Source organism: Perissodus microlepis, chromosome 23 (assembly GCF_051167445.1).
Source record: "Perissodus microlepis isolate ML-2025 ecotype Zambia chromosome 23, ASM5116744v1, whole genome shotgun sequence".
Lineage (NCBI taxonomy): Eukaryota > Metazoa > Chordata > Actinopteri > Cichliformes > Cichlidae > Perissodus > Perissodus microlepis.
In genome coordinates, this window is record NC_140482.1 from 33,792,452 (window position 1) to 33,817,551 (window position 25,100).

Below are 25,100 nucleotides of genomic sequence, written 5' to 3' on the forward strand. Positions count from 1 at the left end.
ACCACAACCACTTTACACAGTTTCACTAACATAAACAGTTTTTATTTAGGACGGGGCTTTAGTTCTGCTCCAAATGTACTTACTGCTTTTCATGATATTATATTATATTATATTATATTATATTATAATACGAATTTAGCCTTTTGCATTAATTATTTTTCTTTTTACTATTTTTCTGTTCTGTAGTTTTGGCCTTACGTATTTAAAGACCAGACCACTTATCTTACATTGTTTATTCGAGGCGTTTTCTTACATGTTTACAGTCTTTCAGTTTTGAACCACAGCTGGGGGACACAGGAGAAAGACCCTGTAAAGAGGAAGGAACGCTGAAGTGGATCACTCATACAAGTTTTTTGAAGCTGAAACTACAGCCAATGCAGTCCGGATTCTTATTGGACGAATTATTTGAGTCTTTTCCTGATTGGCTACTACTGTGAGCAGCAAGCGAATTCATTGGCCATTGAACTACTCCTCCTGCAGTCAGCTCCCGTGTCGTAGCTGTACTCTCCTCTCAGCACAATCTTTGGCATATATTACGTACATGTAAGGATACACTACATTCGTGAAAAAATGGCAGCTGACGAATAGAAAAAAGTGGATCTTCAGTCGAAAAAAGAAGGCACTTGTAAGTTAATACTTCAGAATGAATGATTTGGAGTTTGGGGAAATTATCCGTGGAAGCTTCTCAATCCTGCCTACGTGCGATTCTCTCCGATAATGTGGAAGAAACTGTTCTCAGAGGGTTAACGCTAAGGTTAGCCAACCTAGTTATTAGCCAGCAGCGGTAGCTAACATACAAGCAGTTCCAGTTGTCAACATTGGGCCTAGACTATTACCTGAAACCGTTAATGTTAAACAACAGAGAGCAGAGATGCATCATATATCATATATACATCATATATGGAACAGTTTAAAACTCGGCGTTATGATAAATTAATTAAATTATACCTTCCTGCCTCGACATGTAGCCTCGCTAGCTGTTACAATCCAAGTTAACATTAAAAGGCTGGTGGGTGAGGCGACATAACCAGCTGATTTGAGAGTAAAAATTAGAAAATTTAGTTCTGTCTGTAGGTAATTATGAGGTTATAAATGTAGGTGTTGTGAATAATAACCTCTTGGGTCGATGTAACGTTAATTTAGCTCATAGGCGGGGCGTTATTAGCGTCATTATAATAGGCATTCAGCGTGGCTAATATTACCTCAATGACTGAGACCGTGTTTCTACTGTAAATTTGAGGGGAGGTCACGCAGCTTTTATTTGCTGACCTAGAACAGCTGTTGTGCTTTCTTTATACCAAACTCACTAACTTACAGGACTCCTGGTGGTGGAGTTAGTTACATTCTACAGATGTTTTGGGAATGAAACTGAGGGAATGTACACAAAGTTGCAGACTGTGTCGTATGGGCTGTCCCACCACAGGCCCGGTTGTAGCTGAACCTCATGAAAAAAACCCACCTTGTACGAGGCTTCCTGTCTCCGTGGGAGTGACCCATTACTGGAAAACCACAATACTGTACGCGAAAGAGGTTCTGCTGGTTTTTTATTTTACGAAAAAAGGTTGATTTCCTTTTTGCTAACCACAGTATCCTTTGCCTACCTTCATACTTTTACTATGTGGGCTATTTTTAGGGACATCTCCACTATTCCTTTAAAACTATAAGCTCATGCCTGACCTCCTCAGAATCAACTGTTGTTTTTTTTTAGCATATTAAATGCTAAATGTCAGTTGAGCTGATTAGTAACTTAAGGTCTGCTGATTTGAGTCCCTATTCAGATGCTGGCATCTCCTCTCTCTCTGAGATGACTGTAGATGTAAACAATTGTAAATGATCTCACATAAAAAGGAGCATAATGAACTAAACGCTAATATTTAGAAGTTTAATTTGTTCCAACCCATAAGCAGCAGCTGCTGTGATTATTTCAGCAGGCTGAGGAACAGCTGGAATTAACATCTGCACATTAGTTCTCTAAAAGAATAACACAGGGATGGTTAATATAGACAGAGACAGACTCTCGAAACCTCAGAACAAAAGCTGTTCAGCCTTTTATTGTGTCAGTTCACAAATACTGTTACAGTCAGTGCCCACAGAGTAGCTGCAGTAAAAAAAAGGTAAAGATAATTAAAGTTAATATGCACTGAAAGAAAAGGTCTCACCCTTCAGTCTGTCTCAGCCTTAAAGGTGCACAGGGATATTATTAATAACTGCTCAGTACTATTATACATATTGTACTTAACAGGTAACATTCCCTTTCAGTTCCCTACAGCCAGTTGGAAATTATGCAAATTAGGGGAAATCTCTGATGGATCAAGCAGAAGTAACAACCATTTATCGATACGCTAATCATGTAAGAGAGTGAGAGGGACCATCACGGCACCAAAAAAGGCTGCTGCAACAAACCTGAGCTGCACAGAAATTTAGATTGGATGGTAGAGATTTAAGAAGGCATTAGGTGAAATACGTGCCATGTGGGCTCTACCTGTTGCATTGCCCTGATTTCATGGCTGAATACCTTCACTCACTCCAACATGGATCTGTCACTTCATGTTGATAATGGTGGCGTTACCGCTTCGAGGATCAGGAGGATTCATGTTTGTTTTTTTTGTTTTCATTCTGCTGTAACGGATGTACCAATCAAGATTTTAATTTTCTGATATCACTACCATAGATGTTGATATCTGCCGATACCAAATATCTATCTGTGATCAGTAAATAACCTGGAACTCTGACACTGAGGAAGACTGGGACCATTCCCAAACAGTAAAAACCTGACCCCCAAACCTGACCGTTCTTCCATGCTGTGTTAGCTTCTTCTCGATGAAGTTAACACAAAACAAAGATGTCATATTTGCCAGATATTCAGTCCAGATACTAGTTTGGTGCATCATTTTTTTTCTCTATTTGTTTTTTTAGAGGTCTGCAGGCAGTCGTCTGCATTTCTTAAATACCCACAATACTTCACTCTCTGTAGCCAAATACCTGCGCAAATAGATGTAGAAGGAGTATAATAAGTCAGGCTTTAGTTGTCCATCCCAGTTTCCTCATTTGCTAAATTGCACATCTTTTATTCCTCTCTTTGAGTCTTATGCTACGTAACATTTGAAGTGGGAAGCTGGAATTCCTAAATTCACAATTGGAATTTTCAGCTCGAACACTCCCTCGAGTTGGATGTTCTGCTTTGGACAAATTGCCTTGTTGTTATTTCAATATTTTTAAGGCGTTTCTGTCTTGTTTCTGTCCCAAATGATCCATTTTTGTGTTTTCAGGACAAACTTTCAGAGAATACGGAAACAAGTCGGTTGATCATCTGGCACCTTGTTCATCACCATAAAAGTGCCACATTGGTCATCTGTCACCATGGGGAAAACGCCGCTAAAAGGCAAGGACCTTTCATTTGTTTGAGGAAGCTGGTACTTGTGCTTATACAAAATGGAAAAAAATGGGTTTTTTTTCATAATGTGAAAAAAAAAAAACTGGTAGTAGTTTCCCTCAGATGTTTGTAAATGTTTGTTACACAGATTGTAGGGTATGTGGCGCCCACCCAAACAAGTTTTGGCTTGAGCCAAAAAGGAAAACCACCCATATTGTGACTAAATTCATATTCTAACCAGTTCTATTAATCGGGGCTTCACTTATCCTAGAAAAATTAACTTTTTTTGTTTATAAAATGGCTATAATTAACAGAGGGTGCCTATACTCTATTACATTCCATAATTATGAATATGTTCTGTGTTCAGACTGTAATTTAAAGCTTGTAATATAAGTTACATTTATAAGGAAAATGTATTGTAATGCCTACATTGCCTGAAGTAAGATATAAGGGTTTAAAATGTTTCTAAATTTCTTTTCTTGTTGTCTTCGTAATTTTTAGATCAGAAAGAAGCCAAAAAAGAGAAATCAGGTATGACCCCTTCAAGTTTTCTTTTTTAAATTGTGAAAGGATTCACTTCATTCTCATGTTTAACTCTCAGACATGATGAAGTTGATGAAACACAAGATGCACTATAATAGGTATTTATGTAATGAGAGCAGGATTATAGTTGTTTTATGTAACTTCCTCATGAGCTTTTAATGACAAGCCATATCAACAGAGAGAGGTTTGTTTGTATCACATACTGCTAAACATCCACAAGAGATGTTCTTCATTTCTTGTCATCACTGAGATTTTGTTCTCAGTGTTTTAAGAAATGAGAAGCTCAGTTGTTTGGCTTGTATAGGTGGACTAAAATCGTGGTATAATGTCACATTTCACACACTGATAAACAGTTTTATTTCAAGCTTTTGCACAAGGATATTCATTTCTGTAATATTTAATAATTGATATATTTAATAGATGAAATACACTTTCACTTTCTCATATCGCTTTCTCGTTGTTTCTCTTTAGATGCTTTTAGCTGGGAAGAATATCTCAAGGAAACATCATCGATACCAGCACCAGCAACCTGTTTTCGTCAGGTATGTCCTCCTGAGTTTATAAATGCTACCAAAGCCATGGTCATGTGACTGGTTTGGTTTGTGTGTTAGCAGGAAATGTATTTATTTGAAATAATAAAAACTGTGATCATTCTGGAGTTGTTCTCAAGAAAACATTCCAGAGTAACCTCGACCTGCAGTTTTCAGCCTTGGAGGAAGTGAGCGCCAGCTAGTCTAGTGAAACATTTGCTGAGGGCCATTTGCATGAATATAGACCCAGTGTCTTAGAGGAAAATGTAAATGTAAGGGATATCGCCTCGTTGAGTGACACTGGAATCGGGAAATAAGATGAAGTTTATAAATGGCTTTGACCGATGTTAATCAGCTGGGTCACATCAATGGTGCACTGACTAAATGTTTCAACGGTCTGATGAAGGGCTGAAAGACTGTTTTCATGCATGAACTCTGGACCGGTACGCGGCTGTCTGAGTGTGAGTGCAGCAGTCCCAGTTACATGCTGCTTAGACCTCCTGTTTGTGAGGGACTGCCAATCAGATCAATTGTTTCAGACAGGACAAACAGAGGGCCTGCACCAAGGGCTAGTGTAAGATAAATAAGGATTATTTTGAATTGTAAATCATTCAGAGCTACTCTAGTAGAATCTAAGAACCTAAGCATATACAGGTCTAGACAAGCCCTCGATTATGATTGTTTGTGTGGGTTTGCACCCTTTTTATGTGGTTTTAACAAGGAAGTGTACTGTGAATCACAGCAGAGCTAGTAACAAAGCTGTGGGATCACCACTGAGTGAGGTTTCAGTGCTGATGTATTTGGATTCAGGCAGTTAGGGACAGTGATTCAGTAAATTCTCTTCATTTGGATAGTTGTTTTTTATGCTCCCAACACCTCATACTGGGAGTACTGGGACAGCTTTTGTTAGACTGTATAGAGAGTTCAAAAACATGTTTGTTTGCTGTGATTACAGCAACCACACTCGTGACATTTTTCTGTTATCTTCAGGTTAGAGTCCCACCTACCAACGACTTCAAGGTGGGAATGAAGCTTGAAGCTCACGACCCACGCAACTCCACCTCAGTTTGCATTGCCACAGTGATGGGTATTACTGGGGTCCGTCTGCGCCTCCGTCTGGACGGCAGTGATAACAGCAATGACTTCTGGAGACTAGTCGACTCCTCTGATATCCAGCCTATCGGCACCTGTGAGAAGAATGGAGATATGCTGCAGCCGCCGCTGGGTAAGAATTGGAAAGAAGCACATACAAGGTTTTGATTTTATTTTTAGTAACAATACACACAACATGAGCTGCAAATTATTCAATAAGGAAGACTTAACTCCCATGTCATCATTATTTTGACTTTGTTACAACCTGAAGTCAAGACAATGTCAGACATGTGAAGAATTATGTTTGGAATATTTTTAAAATAAAAATACATGGTGACAGGATTGCTTTCATCATATTGTACATCTTTATTTAGCTCATATTGGGCCTCTGTGCAGACCCCCAGTTTATCTTTTGTCTGAAACAAGCTGTTTTAGTGCTTATTCTGTTTAGCTACCCATCACAAACAGAAGATTTTTTAGCAACAGAGCTGTGTGCCTAAATTGACTATTTTAGGAATATCCTGTCTCATTTACATCATCAGTATTAGAGAGAAGAAAAAACTGATGCTGAGCATTTAGAGCAGCCTAATACAGCCTAATAAACAAACTTCCCACAACGAGGGCCTTACGTCACACAGGATTCTTAAAAAAGTCTATTTTATTAAACACTCGATACCTAATCTATCTGTAGATCAAAGATACAAGTTAACATGATTCAAATGCGTGATTTAAAATGCAGACAAACTCTTTTGTTGCTGTGTTTAAAAGCCTGTCAGCCCACAAGCTGCTGACTTGACTGATGGCAACAAAATGGAGAACAAGAGTTGCTTGATTCAATTTCGCTTTTAGACAGTAGAAAATGAGCGAGCTCGGAGAAAAGTGGGTGAAATCTTCGGACTTTCTGGTATGTTCTGGAAATATGTTATTTGTTCCAGCTATCATTGAAGTGCTTCCGTTGAATGTTCGGGGCAAATATTTAGGGGTTGCAGAAAGGTCTAAACATTTGTATGGACAAAGTGGAACTTTGATGTGAACATACCATAATGCTGCCTAACAAGCAGCAAGGTCTAACAAGGTCTACTAATAACAGTAACTTCTGTCTTCTGCATTAGTTCAACTTGGTTTTAAGCCTAAATTCCTGTCTTTTCAGGATTTCGGATGAATGCCTCCTCTTGGCCCATGTTTCTGCTGAGAACCTTAAATGGAGCAGAGATGGCCCCAGTAACAGCCTTTAAAAAGGTTTGTATTACCTTTGAAAACCTTTTAAAAAAGTATAAAGAATTTAAAAGCTGCTGCAATGACGAACGAGGACGTTGCCTTTATTTCCAGGAACCACCAAGACCCCCTCAGAATAGCTTTAAGCCAGGCATGAAGCTGGAGGCGGTGGACAAGAAGAACCCCTACCTCATCTGCCCCGCCACAATTGGAGAAGTGAAGGGCGATGAGGTCTTCATCATGTTTGACGGATGGCGGGGCGCCTTTGACTACTGGTGCAAGTACGACTCCCGAGACATCTTCCCGGTAGGCTGGTGCTCCCTCACTAAGCACAGCCTTCAGCCACCCGGCAACAGTGGTAAGTCTTCGACTGTAGGGGGCAGCAGACGCCTGCGCGTTCCTCACTGCTGTAAATAATGCGGTTTGAGGCAGATGCTATTGTTTGTAATCAATCTTTCATTCATGCTCATTTAGTTGCAGCACACTCCTCCTCTCCCCCACACACCAGCCCGGAAATTACACCCACAGTTAGATAAATATAAACGCAATTAACATTAATCATGTTGTCTTGTTGCTTAGTCTGACAGAGGAAAATATACACAGGGTAATTTTTAACAGGTGCTGAGCACACAGTAGAAAAGACTTGAGGTTTGCCTCTGTATGTGTGATTACATTACATATAAATGCACATATTTTAGAAGAATAACAGATTTGAATATGTGCATGAATATAGATTTGAATATGGATTTCAGTGAGTGATATTATGGCTCTTAGAAGTTATATAAAGGTCTTTTACACTTCTTCCACCTCTCTCTGAGAGATGAGAGGAAAGAAAAAATATAAACCACCAAGTGACACCAAGTGACAGGGACCAACCAATCAGAGGACACAGTCACAGGTGTACTGCTTAAAAAGCACAGCTGCAAACATTCCCATTTTATTACTGGAAAATGTAATCTTCCAGTAACCCTCCATTTTACCATTTCTGTCTGGAAAATTGGATAATTTGTATTACCCTCAAACTGGAATACATCCACCCATAAGTTTCATGTGTTCATGTGAAGTTCCTTAAGTTTACTTTTTCAGTCTATATATACAGTCTTCATAATGCATACTGTATCAAACTGTCTCCATACGTGGCAACCTTACACTCAATTCAAGAGGAGTGTCTGGAGCTGATCTCTGCACTGGCAGAAGAGCTGGACATTGAATGAACTTGCTATCTTTCTTAACTGTTGCCTCACCACAGCACAGTAAAAATAAAACTATGAAACATGTACAAATTGTTCAGAATGTGCTGCTTGCCGGATATATGTGAGATGAGCTTCCCAGATCAATGACTCATAAGTGAAGAAGCAGCTACTTTTGGCTGCTTGCTTATTCATAAGGCATTGCTCCACATGTTTGATTTGGTGACCTTCCTAATGCAATCCCAATCCTGCTTTCTTTCAGGATTGAACCAGGGATCTTTTGCTTGTTAGGCAAATGCTTAAACCACTACACTCCCAAGCAGATTTTCCATCAAACTAGCTGAGCTAGACAAGCAGTTCTCACTGTGCTGTCCCCATAAACACTATAAAAGATGGATGTGAGCCACTGTGATCTCACCTGTTAATTAGTGCAGTCCCGTCATTAAACATAGAGATGAGCGTTTTCATCATTGCCATCTTGGTTTTTTGAAATGTGACAAGAGAAACTACATGCCGATTGGCTAATGATTTGTCAGACAAGATTAACTGTTTTGCTTTTCTACCTGTTAAAATAACTGTAATTTTACAAAATGAACCTAATGTTTTATTCAATGTGAAACAAAATAAATGAGCCCATGAACTCATCAGGAAAGTGTTTACAGAGCCCAGGGCTGATGATTTCTCTGTAGACTTCCACAGAACTCACCCACTCAGTCACCGCGCCTTGACCCAAAAACTACCTAACTAATGCTCAGATTTGGCGAGTGTGAAGAAAGGGTTTTATTTAACCCAAGAAAATAAAAAAATATATCAGAAGTACACAGGAATATGAAATAGGTATAGACCTAAAAATGTACAAAACAAGAACTTAAATAAACAAACTATAAAGTAGCAGAGCAAACCATTATAAACAAAAAGGGGTTAAACTATAGGAACACTCACTAAATTTCATGCAAAGAAAGTCCATTGCCCCCATGCTGTTGCAGAGGATGGTTTGGTCCTCTTATTAACAGCTCCACCCTCAACAAGGGAGCAGCAGGTAGGTAACTGAAAAAAAAAAGTAAAGGGAATTCATGCAACAAATAATCAAACTGTAAGTGTGGCAACCATATGTGTGGTAACTATATGTGGCAGTAATGCTGAAAGGCTCAAACCTCAAAGCGGTATACTTGATTTATATGTTGGTTGAGGAGAGTGGATGACTATTACCATATTACCGTTGTTATTTCAGTTGTGTGGTTGTGATTATGGCCATTTTAGGCTGGGCTGGTGGTTTTGGTGGTTATTCAGTTGTGTTGTTAAACAAAGGCGGTGGGTATTTCTTCACTAAACTCTCGGAAAGCTTTATAAATGAATCCATATGGCATTAAAGTGGAAAGTCAGAGTTTAGCTAGAGGACAAGCGGATAAAGCACAGAAATGTCCTTCTTTTTTTGTGGGTGGGTGTGTGTGGGTGGTGGGGGCGTATTGTGTGTGTCATAGGCGAATGTTATGAAATGGCCCAGAATTAATGGGATGCTGTGAAGTTGTAGCTAACCATAGCACCAACAGCTTTTGGTGGATTTTTTTGGGTGGATTTTGATAGGTGTAAGATATGGTAAATGGTAAATGGCCTGCATTTGTATAGCGCTTTACTCAGTCCCTAAGGACCCCAAAGCGCTTTACACTACATTCAGTCATTCACCCATTCACACACACATTCACACATATCTTCACACTTCTTCAACCACCACAGTCCTTAACCGTCCTATCAGCATGCAGTGATAGTTAATGGATAAAATTGGCTTCAGTGTAAGAACAGTTAAAATGCTTTGAAATTGAGACTGTATTTACAAAAACTAAACTGACTTTTTGTCTACTAGCTGTTTTAAATAATTATTTTTAAAGAACCATTGAACAATCTGCATGCTCCCATTTATTACTTTCTCCAATGGCCAGCAGGCTGTGACTACTCTGGCTGTAGAAAGTGGTCAATCTGTGACTGCAGGGAACTCTTTCCTGATAACTTTCTGGTGTTAGCTGCTGGTTTTAGCTCATATTAAATAAAACGTGAAACATGAAGGTCGTTTTGTAAATTGTGGTAAATATTTAAGTTAGAAAAGAGGATTATCTGGGATGACTTGCCCGTCAACAAGTCCTCAGTTTCCCTCATTCCTGACTTCAACATGCAGAGCTGGTGACAGGAAATGCTCCACAGCCATTGTTTTTACAGTTGGATTAATAAGAAGTAGACCGGTAGTCCTGCACTGCCTCTGATTGTGAGTTTGTTGCTTCACACACAACATGCTCGATCTGGATCGATTTCCTTTCTACGGCGCTGCTATATCATCTTAACCCTTGTGTGGTGTTCATATTTTTGCTACTCAGCCAGTGTTCATGGGTCTGGTGGACCCGCTAGAGTTTTGGCTTTCCAAATTAACACTATCAAACAATTTTATGTTAGATTACTCAACAGATGTTTACTTCATCCCAATTACAAGCCATATGAACAGCAAACATGGTTAATTTTTTCCCTTTACTGTTGTTAGATCACATTTATGAATTAATGTGCTTCTCGTTTTTTTGGGGTTTTTTTTAATAAAATGTTATAAAAAAAATCTGTTATAATCAAGTGGAGTGAGTGGAAAGACACAATACATTTACACGTGAAGCAATATGTATCACAACTAAATGGGATCAGCTGCTCATCAATGGTGACATTAGGCCCAGGGTTGTAAAACAGGGGAGGTGGTGCACACACTTATCCCACACTGTCCTGATGGCAGCTAGCTTGTCTCTCTGCCGTCGAGCTGGTCTGTCGTCTCGGTTATCAAAATGGATAATCCTGGAAATTTTGTGGAAGTTTTCCAGAGACATTGATGCACGGAAAGGTTCTTGCCGGTTTCTGCATCCCACAGGGATTCGGTAGATTCCCCTTTGGACCTGAAAACTCCTGCAAGGATAAGAACCCCAAAGTAGGCCTTTGGGGTTCTTAGATGAATTTGGTCCATCTCCTTCCACCTCTCTTTCCAAAAACACACCTTCCTTCTAGATTACTGCAATCCAGAATAATTTTCTGGATGGAATCTGGGATGAAAAGCTAAAATGAAGACTTGATGTCCTGCACATGAGTAACTGTCAGCCGTGTTGGCCCTGGCTTATCACAGTAACAGCTCTGCAGGGTGGCTCATTTCTTGGGCAAGAAGACCATTCAATTTCACCAGTTATTGACATCCATATTTCTTCACTTGCTGTCTGGTGGGCTTGTTCTGGTCCTGGAGCTGGCTGCAGATGGGGTACTCGTCTTCGTTTTGTTACTAAACGGTGCTCAACCTCATCCTCTTCTTCAAAGTCACTGTCAGACTCTGAATTTTCAGAAATGTGAAATATTCTGAAACCTCTTTGTCAATATCATCATCCGAAGCTCCTCTCTCTTCCAAAATCAATTGGATGGCCCTCGCAGCAGATAATCTTTTGCCATCTTGATCAGTTGTGGTAAAGAACCACACTGGCAAAGTCTTATTTATAGTATTATGCCCCTAATTTGCAGGTGGGACAGGGTATGAGAAAATAAAATTTGGATCCCTCAAGAAAGAGGGTAAAATGTGTGGGAATGTAAGAGCAGACGGTGTTGATAGTTGAATTTTCAACAATGTTGCAACTTTGTGCAGGAGGGGAAGAAAACACTATCAGCAGCACCAGAAAGGAGGAAGACAGAGTGTAGAGACACCCTACACTTTCAACACTTTTATTAGACCTGGGTCCAGTGGACCCGAACACCTTGTATGTAATGTAAATGCGTGGGGGGAGGTACAGTATGAGGTCATTGAAAATTAGTTCGGATTTATGTTCTTCACAGAAAATAAGCCAAAGCCAATGAATTTCAGGTTGAAAAAATAATTGTTTAATTTTTCTTTTGAAAAAAAAAACTGAAAACGGGTCTCACAGACCCGAATACCATACAAGGGTTAATGTCTACTTTTTGACGTGGTCCTCTTTGTAGACTGCGGCTAAGTTCAGAAATGAGAGCGTCAGAAGCCCCGAGCCAACAGTCGTAGGAGACGAGCGGTGTATTGTGTGTGAAGCTGCAGATCAGTATGGAGGCCTGTCACGTTTGTGTGCGTGTCTGTTAGGGTGACTGGGATGAAATGGGCAGAATTACAAGTGGGAGGGGAGGAAAGCAGCAGCAGGAAAGAGGAGGAGGAATGGGATTTATATTCTTCACTACGTACCTGTTTACATGGAAGAATATATGTTTACATAAAAGCTGCTCAGTGTAGTCTCTACTGCACCAGCACTCCTTATATAGCGGATAAAATGATCAACCACAGAACAGATGAAAGACTTAAAGCCCTCTTTAGTTTTCTGTGTCATACATGAGCCCCGAGACTACTTTAAAAGCTGGAAAAAGTCTTTCCCTACCACTATTTGGTCTGTGTACTTAAGAACCTTGAAAAGCATTTTTATCACTTGTTTCTCTGCACGTTGCTATTGTTAGGTATTCTTTAGTACACACACAAACACAAGTATTTACTTGTTGGATACATGGGCTGTTGCTTTGTGTGGGTATGTGGTAGTTTTTTGTTTTTGTTTTGTTTTTTCCAGTATGTTGAGAGTTTAGAAGAAGGGAAACAGAAATCACTGCACATATAAACACCCACCAAAACCAGTGAACTGGTCATTCTGGCTTTGTAGCTTATTAGCTGTTGTGTCTGTGCTGTTGGTTAGAGAAACACAAAAACTGCAAAGATTACAGCATTTCATGAAACTTTCACTTGGTGAAATTTTTTGTATGGATCCAAAAACACTTTGTTTAAAACTGGCTTCTGTTCGAATGATACACAATATTATTTTGATTTGGGGCGCTCCCTGTGTCATTTTCAGTAACATTATGCTATCCTATCCTAGGCTGGCACCCAGAATATTTTTTATTTATTTATTTATTTTTTAAATTAAGAAATAACATTCAGCATGAGTTCCTATTGATTTGACTGGGAGCCAGTTCAGGGTCCAGATGGTACTGGAGGCAGCAGTAAGGTATTTTTGTAGTGTTTGAGCGCTGACCCGAGGGACCTGAGGGACACCCTTTGACAACCCTGTCCATATGCCTGACCTGCATGTCATCTGTTTTGCTTTTGTTTTGTTTTGTTAATATCCTATTTTTACATTTTTATGCACGTTTTATTCCAAGGACATATTTTCATTGACTCCTTTTGTTTTTCTTGCAGTTACTCTGCCGAAGCACCTGCAGATTCTTCCCTCGTCGCCCTCTAAGCCGAGTCGGCGATCCATGCAGTCCCCCTACAGACTCCCCAATCCTCTGCCCCCTTTGCCGGTCAGGAAGGGGGTCAGAGGCCGTCGGCCCAAGAGCGAGACCATCGCTCTCCTCAAAGCGGTGGCCGAGGCAGCCGCGGCCCAAAATGGGTCTGTACCTGAAAACACACAGCTGGTACCCCGAGTTCACAAGAAGAGAGGACCCAAACCGGGAAGCAAGGTGAGGCCCAGCTTTGACTGTTTAATCTGTTATCAGCCACACATTTTTATTAAATTTCCCCTTGTACAGCACACCCAAATACAAAAGCTTATAAGAGAAAAATTAGTGGGCAAAAACTCATGTATGACAATTCAATTTGAAAGGTATCATCTTCTAGTTTAGGAAAACATGCTTGATTAGCACAAAATTAATACACAAGCTACGTCAGTTCAACCATCACTGAATCCTTTTTGTTTTTGGACCTTGTCATTATCAGTCATATCTGAATCATACTAACTAAAACATGCTTCATGCCAGAACTATGGACAATGATCCGAAATGTTCAAATTCTTGCTTTTTTCACTTTTCTGACCCTGAAGATTCTAAAACCGTTTATCACAATTCAAAACATCTTCTGAGTGAGGGACTTACCAGCGTTATATGCCCGACTGAAATCCAGTCAATGTATCCATGTTGGAATGAGAAAGCGATTGTCCACAGTCATCAATGAACGCCAATAATGGCTTCGTTTTCACAGGCACAAAATAGATGCAACAACTGGGAAAACTGCTGTACAACCGCAGCAGTCCTGAAATGAAAACTACACTGAAAATGTGGCAAAAATTCCTTTTTTTTTAGGCAACAAGCTCAAGAAAACAGAACTACCCAACAACAGTATCGGGGAGTTTTGTTTCATATTTTCCAAACAATGTGGTTAAACAGCAAGCAGTTAATGGGCATTATTTCCATCTTTGAATAATTTCATGAAAAACCCCAATGTTCTTTTAAACTGCGTGTCCTGACAAAGTTACACATCAAAATTGCTTCAGTTTTTCCAGGTCTGTGTGCTGAGCTGGTAATTGTGGTGATTATGATTTCTGTAAAATGGACCAAATGCAACTGCAGTTGTGATTGGCTCCTTGGACTATGATTGTTTGCAGATTACATTTTGATTTGTAGTGAGAGCCTGGAAAGGTGGATGTATGCTCCCATAAAAAGAAAACAAAGTTCTTCTGAATCTGCCTGTAATGTGTCCACACTGTGAAACCTTTAAACACTGAGCATTGCTTTAACCAAGCTTAAAGCTTACAGCAGCATGTCATCACTTTAATGTTTTATTGTGTAATGCATCAGGTGCACCCCCTTTTCACTCACAGTGGTGCACTTTTCTACCCAGTTTATTTCAGTGAGAGCAGGATTTTCAAACGTGGCTCTGAAAGATGTGAACACTGCAAAGGAGGGCATGTATCTAAGACATTTAACCATTTTTGTCAGGCTTACAGCCATAATACACTACCCTCATAACTTTTTTTAAATTCTTTAATCAAGATTATAATTACTGCCCTAGCACACATATACACCCAGAACTAAGAATTAGCTTTACTTTAACATTCCTTATTGTTAAATTGTTTATAAACATCTTTTTCAGAGAAAGCCCAAAATGATCCAAGGCTCCACACAGCTGCCGAGCATCCAGGTGCCACAGGAAAGTCCTGCCAACCTAAACTCAGTGGTTTCAACAGGTAAACGCTAACGGCTCTACTGGTGCACGGAATGAAAGCTCTCATTTGAATGTCTGATTAGTTCAGTGTGTCTGCATTGTTTCAGTGTGTGTGTACGTAAATAAGCACGGAAACTGCGGACCCCACCTGGACAGGAAGCAGATGCAGCATCTACCTGACCACTTTGGACCAGGTCCAGTGAACTCTGTGCTCCAGCAGGTCGTCCAGTCATGTATAGACTGTGCATACCAGCCTAAAGTCCTGCTCAGCGCTCTGCAGAATGACTCGGGCGGAGGGGAGGTCGTCAAAGGTATAAAGTTGTTCTGTTATTGTCACCTTAGGCAGCCGTGCATGATGATTGATAGAATACTAAAACATGTTATCATCACCACAGTGAGAACAGATGGTGGAGTCCGTGTGGTCAGGCTACCGTCAGCTTCCAGTGCTTCCTTTGTACTGCGCTTCCTGGAAACCATGTGTCGTCATCTGCAGTGCGACAACCTGTTCAGCAGCCAGCCGTTCAGCCACTACTCGGCTTACGAGAGGAAGAAATCAGGTAAAGCCTGCAACTTTTTTTTTTTTTTTTTTTAAATAGCACTGTTTACAAATTGCTTTTACAGAATACTTTGACAAACCAGCAAAACAAGGATGGTAAATTCAAATAAAAACAGACACAAGGGCAAAAAAACCCAGTTTAAAATGAAAAATTTAGAACACAGGAAAAACTCCATCAGCTATAACAGAAAATATACCCAAGAAAATTTTCAGAAGTGACACTTTCAAGGACATTACAAAATGATATGAAGTGATGGAGGACGATAAGAAGAAGATGTTACATAAAAGGAAGTTTGGTAAAAGAAGGGATGTCAGTGGGCCACATCCCCCTCAGGCAGGTTGTTCAACAATCAAGGGCTTCTAATGCAAAAGGTTGATCATCTTTGTATTTAATCCTGGACTTTGGAAGCGGCAGGAAGACCTAACCTGATGATCTAATGCTACGAACGGGCAACAATATGGGGTCAACGTTTCTGCTGTCTAGAGAAAGGTAGAGAAGCCAGGATCAGGGTGATGAAATACTAAAACCAGTAAGAAACCAGACTGCTGCATTTTAAACCAGCAGTAATGCAAGAGTAACGCCTCATTTGCACCACAAAGAAAAATGCTGCAATAATCTGGAAGAAGAAACTCCACACATCCATTAAAAAAAGCGAGAGTTCTGTGTGATTATCTTTAAACTTTCTCAGATATAAAATGAAATGTGGAATTTTGAATTCGCCATTGTTGAAAAAAGTGGAACATGATGGACAAACTCTTAGCACATCTAAATGAAGGTGGTGTAAGTTTCTGTTCTTGTCACAGAAAGGTGAGAGCATCTCAAAGAATCCTACAGCCACAGATGTAGTGCTCTGGGATTTATTTCACCTGTGTAAAGAACATGAAATATAGATTCTGTTCTGTGTGGTCCTGTAGTTTTTGCACATACAGTAGTTGAGGTCTAAGATTAAGTGGTATGCTGTGAGGAATGTCCGTGTATACAGTCATAGATCACAACTTTGGACTCATTTCCACTGCTAAAAAATCCTCCTTAACCCTGTTTAGTTTGTGCAGCTGTTGGATGGTGGGAATAATGAGAGCATGACACATCAAAGACGCTGACTGACTGCAGTGAGACTAAAAAATTGGGGGAAAATCTTGATTGCTTTCTTGTGTGGCTCAAACCACAACTATCCTCCAGTGCAGAGGACCTACCACCTAACGATTGACTAACAGTCAGTAGTAACCAGTTGTGTGGTTTCAGCTGGAGTGGGGATGCCAACAGCCGTTAGTTCGAGTGCGTCATCTGTTGGGAGGAGCTGGCTAACACTAACATGGTTCCAAGAAAGCTAAAGAGGCTCCTGGAACCCAAAGATCCCTCCTGAGAGAAATTTGGCTCTCTTCAAAAGATGGATCTCAAACAGATGGACTAAGAGTGTTTGTTAGGATTGTGTGAAAGTATCTGATCAGGCAATGAAGCATGTAGGCTAGTGGAGTGACGACACTCTTGGAATAAAAATGGCAGGTGTCTTGTTAGATCCAGATTGTGCAACTAGGCTGTAGATAAAATCTGACAGCGCAATAAAACTGAGAACTAAAGACATCTCAGAAGCCACACAGCCATCTTTTTACTGATATTTGAGTTTGTGTGGTGGTGTAATTTACACACAAACCACTGGTGTGAGTTAAAGTGAGTTTCTGTGTTTCAGTGAAAGAAGAGGTGATGGACGCGCCATCACTGGCAAGAGGGAGTAAACGAAGTCTCTCTGGAGTTTCTCCACCGTACGCAGCGCCGCTGTCTCCTAAACATTTACGTGCTGAAGCTCATCCTTCAGAAGGTACAGCTTTCCTTACGGATCTTATCCCAAAGGGCGGGATTATGTAATCTGTTACGTTTGTCTGTTTGTTAGCAGTCTACTGTTCAGTTTTCATGATATCAGATTTGTGTGATGGGGGGCAACGCCTCAAGCTGATTTAATTTTGCCCTAAATCTGGTCAAGTTGACACCTAAATCAGTTTTTTCATTAAAATGCCCTTTGACATCACAGTGACGTCATAACCAGCTGACATCAGGATGTAATGTAATTATTTTTGAAAATGGCAGCAAATTAAAATTATTCAGAAACCTTAATTTGTGGAAAAACGCAACCTTGTATAAAATAATTAATTTTTTTTGGTAATCGGTAAGAACACATTTTTGACTCTGTATGCTTATTGGTCTCTGCTAGGCTAGCTTTGCGTGATTCTGGTCCTGTCAAAAAGAGCTGGTTGAGCTCACTTAGCTGTCCCAGTGTTCCCAGACTGGGAAGTCTTCAGTGCACGAACAATTAGAAATCATCCCAGTAAAGTGACTTTACTGAATCACTGCCCTCACTGCCTGAATCTGAATACATCAGCACTGTAGCTTCACTCTATTGTGACCCATAGCTCTGCTGTTGTTAGCTCTGCTGTGATTCACAGTACACTTCCTCATTAAAAGCAGATAAAGAGTGCAAAGCCCAGGAAAACAATCATAATCTCAGTGTTTAATTAGAGCCTGCTAAGATATTAATGTGGTTAGGAGTGCCTGTTTGGGCTTGTTTCAGCTTACGGGAGGGGAGGGGGCTATTATCCTCATTTCCACTTCTTTATTTTTATTCTTGAACCCAGCTAGAATACTTTGCTGTCAGTGGGCCCATTTCACAAACACTTGTTAATTGATCGTTACTCAGTCACTGTTAAAGAGAAAAATATGCTAAAGAGAAAATTCAAATGGTTTTGGAAAGAAGAGAAGATGAGCTTTACAGAAATAGAGTGTATTGTGGTAGTGCGTAGCACTCACAAGCTACTACTGTCTGAACGCAATCAGAAAAATCAGCTCCACCTCGATCTTACCCAGTGTTGCCAACTCCTCAGTAAGGAATATCGTGATTGGCTGTCCTAAAAGTCGCTAGAAATCGCTAAATGATGTCATCACCTAATTTGCATAATTGGTCATGCTAATGTAATTGTAACCTATGTTGTAGGAGAGAGAAATAACATCGTGGAAAAGACATAAAGTGAGTAAAAAAGTTCCCAAATGCATTTTGAAAGATTTTAGAACTATAAATAAAATTTATTTTACCAATTATTGCTTTTTTTTTTTTTTTAATGTCACAATTCCAATCCTCCTCCATTATCCGGGCTTGGACCAAGAAAAAAGTGACCCGAAATAGGCACTCTAATGGAGTTACTGTGTGTGTTTGTGTGTTTATAAGTAGTTTTAAACCTTGTGATCCACAAAACATCATAACAGTAAAAGAAGAACTGACTGCGTTACAGTCAGTGCGGGAGCTGCGGCTTCGCTCATGCGCAATTCATTTGCCGTTTGAACGCATAGGTGTGAACATCTCCTGCCCTGATAGCAGCTGGGGGAGGACTATCCTCCGCCCGTGAGCGCTTTGGCACGGGCGAGGTGCCCACCGCAGCACCGCTGCTTGTTGAGAGTAAGAGCGATACGCACTTTCACGTCAAAAAGTCGTCATAAATAAGTCTCCAATAACACCAGAGAAAGTCGCCAGATTTGTCGCTAGTCTCTTTTTAGAAAAGAAGTCACTAAGGGGGTCTGAAAACTCACTAAATATAGCGACAAAGTCACTAAGTTGGCAACACTGATCTTACCATCTGTGCTTCACATTACTTTAACTCGGCCATTTTGGGCTAGAAAGAAAATTCCATTAATTCCTGAAAAATTAGTTTTACAACCAAAATGACAAAATGGGTACAGGCAGCCAGTGATATGTGGGTGATAAAGGATTGAGGCACACTTTCCTCTGATTGGCTGCCCCTCAACGGTCAAGGCTAACCCCCCCCGATTAGGTTTTTGCTACGATTTGTGGGTTGAACTTTTTTTATTTGTAACGTGCATAGTTATACAAGTACAACACGCAATGAAATGTGACCTGCGGAGCGGTCAGGAAGGCGTCTGGACGTGTCTGCGCCATCTTAAAACGTGTACCACGTGTAGAGAAACAAAATTAAGCAAGCAGTGCGCGCAATGACTGTGCAGCCAGATCTGTGCGCCTAAGATGACCATATAAAAGAGATCCACTGTATGACCTCATACTGAGCCAAAAGTAGAAAAAACTGTGGACGTTTAGACGTCTCTGAATGCTGAGCTTTTGACTCACAGGGATTACTTTTACAGACACTGATCTGCAAATTCACAATTCTGTGTGTGTGTATTCTTTCTGTCTAAAATGACATTTTAAAGTTGTGCATGTTGTTTCTCTCTCCAGCAGAGACTCTGCCCCATGAAGAGAATGGCTTAATAAAGGAGCAGCGCTACATGGACTCCGCCTCCAACTCCATGACCCCGCGACCCCAGACTATGCGGAGTTTCTCGGAGTACCACTCCCAGGCCAGCAGCCTCTACCATCACAGCAGCAGCACACCGATGCGCCGCCTTTCGTCTAACCCTGCAGAAATGAGCTCCACACAACCCCTCAGAAGAGTCGAAGGTAGAGAGAGAGGCTTGTGTGTGTCAGATACACCTGTGTTTTCAAAAGACTTTTAAATAACACAATATAAAAGGTGCTCTGCTGCAAATCTACATAATCATAAATGAATCATGTACTTATAAAGTTGTAATCAGCTGTTCTCCAATGGTTCAGACATGAACTTCACCATTGTGGCGAGCAGTGCGTGATGGGTAATCCCCACTGATGAAGTTAAAGTCAGATCCTAAGTGATCCATGTGTTAATGAAGTTACTATACCAAATGAGTAAATAGGGGAAACTATCACAGACAAAACAGGCATGAAAATAGGCACTTTGACCCCCAAATAGTTTGTTTTGGGTTTTTTTTTTCACATTAGCAGACTGTGAGCTGTTGTAAGAGGTTGAAGCTCCAGCTGTGCATGACCCCAGCATGTTTTGGCCAACATAATAAACACAACAACTTGTTACCAACGGTTTATCAACTAGGAGGCTCGGAGGATTTGATTCTTATTATGGTCATTTGTGCATCACTAGCAATACCACATAAAAGGTTTTTCTTTTGATGAATGGAGCCTGATCAGCGGTTTGTGGATAGCTTATTTAATATTTGAGTTACAAATAAACAACAGTAGCTACAGATTAAAACTGCCGCTGTCTTGGAACGTTGTGTCAGTGGGGCAGCTCCAGCTTTCTGAGATGGAAATCAGACATGAGAGAGAGTTCCAGATGAACGTAACCTGCCAGTCACTCTGTAATTTGCTACTGGAGTTTGAACATGAGAAGAAATTAATTCCATTTCAATGTTTTGTGCAGCTGCCAGCTCCACCACAGGTCCCGAGGCTCTGGCGTCTGAGAGGGAGAGTCTGCAGTTCCCCAGCAAAAACCCCTCCTCCTGGTCCATCGAAGAGGTGATGCAGTTCGTCAGGGACGCCGACCCCACAGCTTTGGCACCTCACGCTGAGCTCTTCAGAAAACATGTAAGTTGATGAAAAATTAATCCGATTTTCATGGTTTGTATTCATTTTTACTCTGGAGCTCGTTTGTGGAGAACCATCTTGAAAGGAAGTCTGTAATTCCATTGCTTTTTCTCCTTCTTCTCCAGTTTCATTCAATCGCACATCTTCAACTACCCACAGATGGCAGCAATAAGCCCGTTTTCTATCGTCTGTGATCTAAATCTGCAAGGAAACTTTGCAAACACTCTATTTAAGGCAGCTCAGGCTAAGATGATAAAGATCGCCTTAATTTAACAAGATCTAGAATAAGCCTCGAGGTTTCCATCGTTTCACCTGTGAAAAGATGGTCATGGTTATGTTCAGTTATGAATAAGGCTGCCACGATTAGTCGACTAGTCACGATTACGTCGACTATCAAAATCGTCGACGACTGATTTAATAGTCGACACGTCGTTTGAAGCTTTGTAAGATCCCAAAAGACGCAGGAATAAGTAGTAGGATTTAAGAGTGTAATAACGGACTGAAACAGAAGATGGCAGCACTGCATGTACAAGGATGCCAGCTGCCGTTAAACCCCGAAGAAGAAGTAGCTCTGTCCCAGAATTCATAGCGCAGCCCAGCTCAGTTTCCAACAATGGCGGCAGCTAGTTAGTTTTAATATTGCTCTTATTATTCTTTCTGGGTCACAAAATAAACGTTTAATATATTTTCAGGCGAGAATGTAGCTGTGTAAACCTCAAATATCTGCTCAGTTTATCAAGACACCACATATTTTCAAAAGCGCTCCGACGTTTTCGGAGACGTCTGTTACCCACTAGCTCGATAGTTAGCCGGGAGCAAGGCTCACTAGAGCCGTGAGAACACCGGACTCCCGGCAAATCGTTTTCAAACCCACCGCCGTCTTTCGCTACTCAGGTTAAACATGATATATAAGTCACTTAGATAACTTAAAAATGTTATTGTTTGGCTTTTTTTTAGTATTTTATTTGTTCCTGAGTAAATCGGTTTGGCTGAGATTAAAGTTATAGTTTTTACACAGCTGAATAAACGTCAAGCAGACAGCTGATTATCAGAAGTGTGAGATGCTGGAGAATTTACTCCGGTGTCCTGTTATATTTTAGATAGCAAGGAGTTTATTAAACTTCACCGAAACAATCTGCAGATTTCATTAAAATTTAATAAACTATCATCTTGCCTTTATTTTTAGTTAGCACAAACCTTAAACACTTACAGCTGTAAGCTAATGATAGTTATATAAGAGCAGATGCTGCTGGTGCAATGAGCTGTACGTTTTACGTGCAATGGATGATGATCTGATTAGTCGACTAATCGCAAAAATAATCGGTGACTAGTCGACTATCAAAATAATCGTTTGTGGCAGCCCTAGTTATGAACCTCATTTTACTCCAGCAATCTGATAAAGTGAAAGGTTTGGGCACACTCTCCTATTCATTTATTAAAACCTTTGACCGATATTGTGTCTGATTGTGAAGGCAGTGTCACCTGGGTCTTTATCTTCCACCCTGTGCACCCAGCAGACTTTCTGGGTTAGAGGCAGAGCAGCGAGATGGACTTTCAGCATAAAAACCCCACAACTGGGGCCTAACTCACTGCTGAAGACCCCCAAAATATTTGTTTTTAATTGGAATTATATTTTTAAAAAATTACTGCATGGTTATTTAAGCTAATGACAGAGTGTTTCTGTTTTTCTAATACAAGTCCTCATGTCTGTTTCCACAGGAGATTGATGGCAAAGCTCTGATGCTCCTGCGGAGCGACATGATCATGAAGTATATGGGTCTGAAACTGGGGCCCGCACTGAAGCTCTGCCATCACATAGAGAGGCTGAAACAAGGCAAACTGTAACTACGAGATCCCGGCAGAACCCACGAGCAATAAGCCCCGAGAGAGCCGGCGTTTGCATACTGACTCATGGGGCACGCAGGGGTTACATGTTACTCCAGACTCCACCTGGAGGGAGCGGATAGATGTTACAACGTCATCCCGACTTTGCGAGTGGAGAAAGTGTGCCGTGCATTGCTGACACATTACCTCATCCCCTCATCAGTGAACAAAAAGCTGTTCGGCTCTCATAGACATGCTGACTCTGAAATCCCAAAGGAAAATAATCCCCGTAGTGTTTACATTGCACATGTGCGCACATTTTTTTTTTTTTTTTTTTTTTTTTTTAAAATGGAGGAGAAATCTTTTGATCCTGGTTTTGGATCCCCCAAAGATGGAGAATGTTTCTTCTTATATCAATTGTTATTGTTAAATCGATAAGGAAGGGTTGGTATACCGAGAAAAAGATCCATCAGATATTCCTCCACAGGGTTTGAATGCTATTTTTTTTTTTTTTTTTTTTATCTATCATGTATAGTGGTTTATCTGCCTGCCTGAAGAATATGAACCCATTCCACTTCTTTCACACGAGCTTTCTTTGCCTTGAACTTTGTCGGCGTCAAGGCGATTATGTTATATTCTGATGTTTCCCACGAGTGTCTGGCAGAATCAGCTCCTGCTGCAAGGCATTCTCGGTGGTCTCCAAACCGTCTGCATCCCAAGCACACGCCAGTTGAGGGTTTATCAATTTCAACGGATGGGAATGTTTAGGAAGTGCAAATCGGACATTTCTAAGGGCTTTCTTTGTTAAGTTTGACTTAATATTTTTATCAGTCGTGTCATTTAAGCTCATCGGTCCGACCTCAGTGTTGTCACTTTCGACCATTACAATCACTGTTAGCAATGAAAACAGATGTGTACAGTTTTATGGGTTTAACCATGAATATCAGCGACAGAATGTACATTTTGTAGAAACGTAATATTTTAAGGAAATAAGTTAGAAATGTGAAGATAAAGGGGGATGGGGGTTCTTCTTTTTAATAGTTAACGCAGTGCTTTTAGTTCAAATACTCCCAGTACTAAACTCTGCCTTGCTTTACCTACAATATTTCTCAGGTTTATGTGATCTTTGTTAGTACAAGATTTTGTAGCATACTGTTTATAATATACTTCCTGTTACCCTCTTCCCTTACTTAAAGACTTGTGCCATATAAATAGTCAACACATGATCCAAGTGCTGTTGATTTCTTTCCCTTCTTGCATCTTCTTTAAACTACTTGAAAAAAGTGTTGCAAAACATCACTTGTCCATTACAAGTCATCACACCAGATAAACAATGTGTTTATGATGTTGTGTATTTTCTCTTCTTTTCTATAAACCTGTCAAAAACAAAAAGATGTGTTGTTACTGACTTTTTCATCTGATTAACCAGGATCACATATAAAAGCTTGCTGTCAGTTTTGCTGACTTAGGAAAATGTTTTAAAAATTCAGGAAAGTGAGAATTTCTGTGTATTTAAAACAAAAATGTTATAGTCCAGTAATTTTATTGATAAACTCCTCACGTCAGCATCAGTGATGCTTGCTTTAAAATTTTAGAAAAGATCGACGTCTGGACTGATTGGTTTTGTTTATGACAGGAAGGTTGTATCCCAATTCAGGGTCTGCAGCCTTAATGGCCCACAAAGGCCGTGTACTCAAAGACCGCTAAGGCCGGAAGTGAGAGGCTTGTGAAATGGGACGGTCTGGCCTCCGTCGCGCTGCCCAGGTTGCCTAGCAAACATGATACTAACAGCTGGAAACGTTTCATACAGCTTTGTTTGACAGAAATGAAAGAAAATCTTTGCTTCATTTGTTTGTTTCTACATGAGCTTTGATTTGATAAGTATCTGAGGCTGAAACCACAGGACTGTAATATTGGGCTTCATTTCTGTACTGAAGTCATTTTAAGATTAGCTAATAAATAACAATTACCTAATGTTGTTCATGAGACTAAAGTCATCTTACTTTGGTAATGTAAATATAATATGGCCAATATTAAAGTTATTATTTCAATCATTATTAATTATTACAGCAGCGAATAAACTCTATTTCAAATACTGAGCTTCAGTAAAGATTCAAGCTGCATTTATTTATATTTCCTGTCACCTTAAATCTTCACTCTTCAAAGACAGGTTTCTTTGACACTGTATATATAAATGTATTATATATAAGAGACATATTGTTCTTTTAATATGTTGCCATTACTAAATTTCTCTCAATGCTTACTTTAAATATCCATGAAATCATCACATTCTCTGTAAGATTAAGGTCAACTATTGAACGACGTATATTTTAAAGTAAAGGCTTTAAAACCAAGTTAGTACAAACATCGCTAATGTCACAACTTTGCCGACACGTGGCCAACAGTAATGT

At 40.2% G+C, this 25,100-nt stretch overlaps 1 protein-coding gene across 2 annotated transcripts; it reads left to right on the forward strand.

Annotated features, from left to right (window-relative positions):
- Nucleotides 1-501: 501 nt before the first annotated feature.
- On the forward strand, nucleotides 502-24,757 carry LOC146361888 (sex comb on midleg-like protein 2). 2 transcript variants are annotated; one of them, XM_084921361.1, is made up of 15 exons: nucleotides 502-625; nucleotides 3,270-3,382; nucleotides 3,875-3,904; nucleotides 4,388-4,458; nucleotides 5,437-5,671; nucleotides 6,689-6,777; nucleotides 6,868-7,111; nucleotides 13,150-13,415; nucleotides 14,824-14,917; nucleotides 15,003-15,206; nucleotides 15,291-15,452; nucleotides 17,140-17,268; nucleotides 19,690-19,908; nucleotides 20,702-20,865; nucleotides 22,585-24,757. In XM_084921361.1, exons 2-15 carry the CDS (start codon nucleotides 3,361-3,363, stop codon nucleotides 22,708-22,710), a joined length of 2,055 nt encoding a protein of 684 aa, XP_084777487.1. In that variant the 5' UTR covers nucleotides 502-625; nucleotides 3,270-3,360; the 3' UTR covers nucleotides 22,711-24,757. The 2 variants fall into 2 exon arrangements, with proteins under 2 accessions (XP_084777487.1, XP_084777486.1); XM_084921360.1 differs by having other exon boundaries at nucleotides 19,687-19,908; nucleotides 22,585-24,755.
- Nucleotides 24,758-25,100: the final 343 nt, after the last annotated feature.

Excerpts from the sequence above, each read along its gene's own strand:
- LOC146361888 (XM_084921360.1), top strand. The coding sequence starts at position 3,361 with ATGGGGAAAACGCCGCTAAAAG. Across the intron at positions 6,778-6,867 it reads CAGTAACAGCCTTTAAAAAG|GAACCACCAAGACCCCCTCA; the intron begins GTTTGTATTACC and ends CTTTATTTCCAG. Across the intron at positions 15,207-15,290 it reads CGGAGGGGAGGTCGTCAAAG|TGAGAACAGATGGTGGAGTC; the intron begins GTATAAAGTTGT and ends TCATCACCACAG.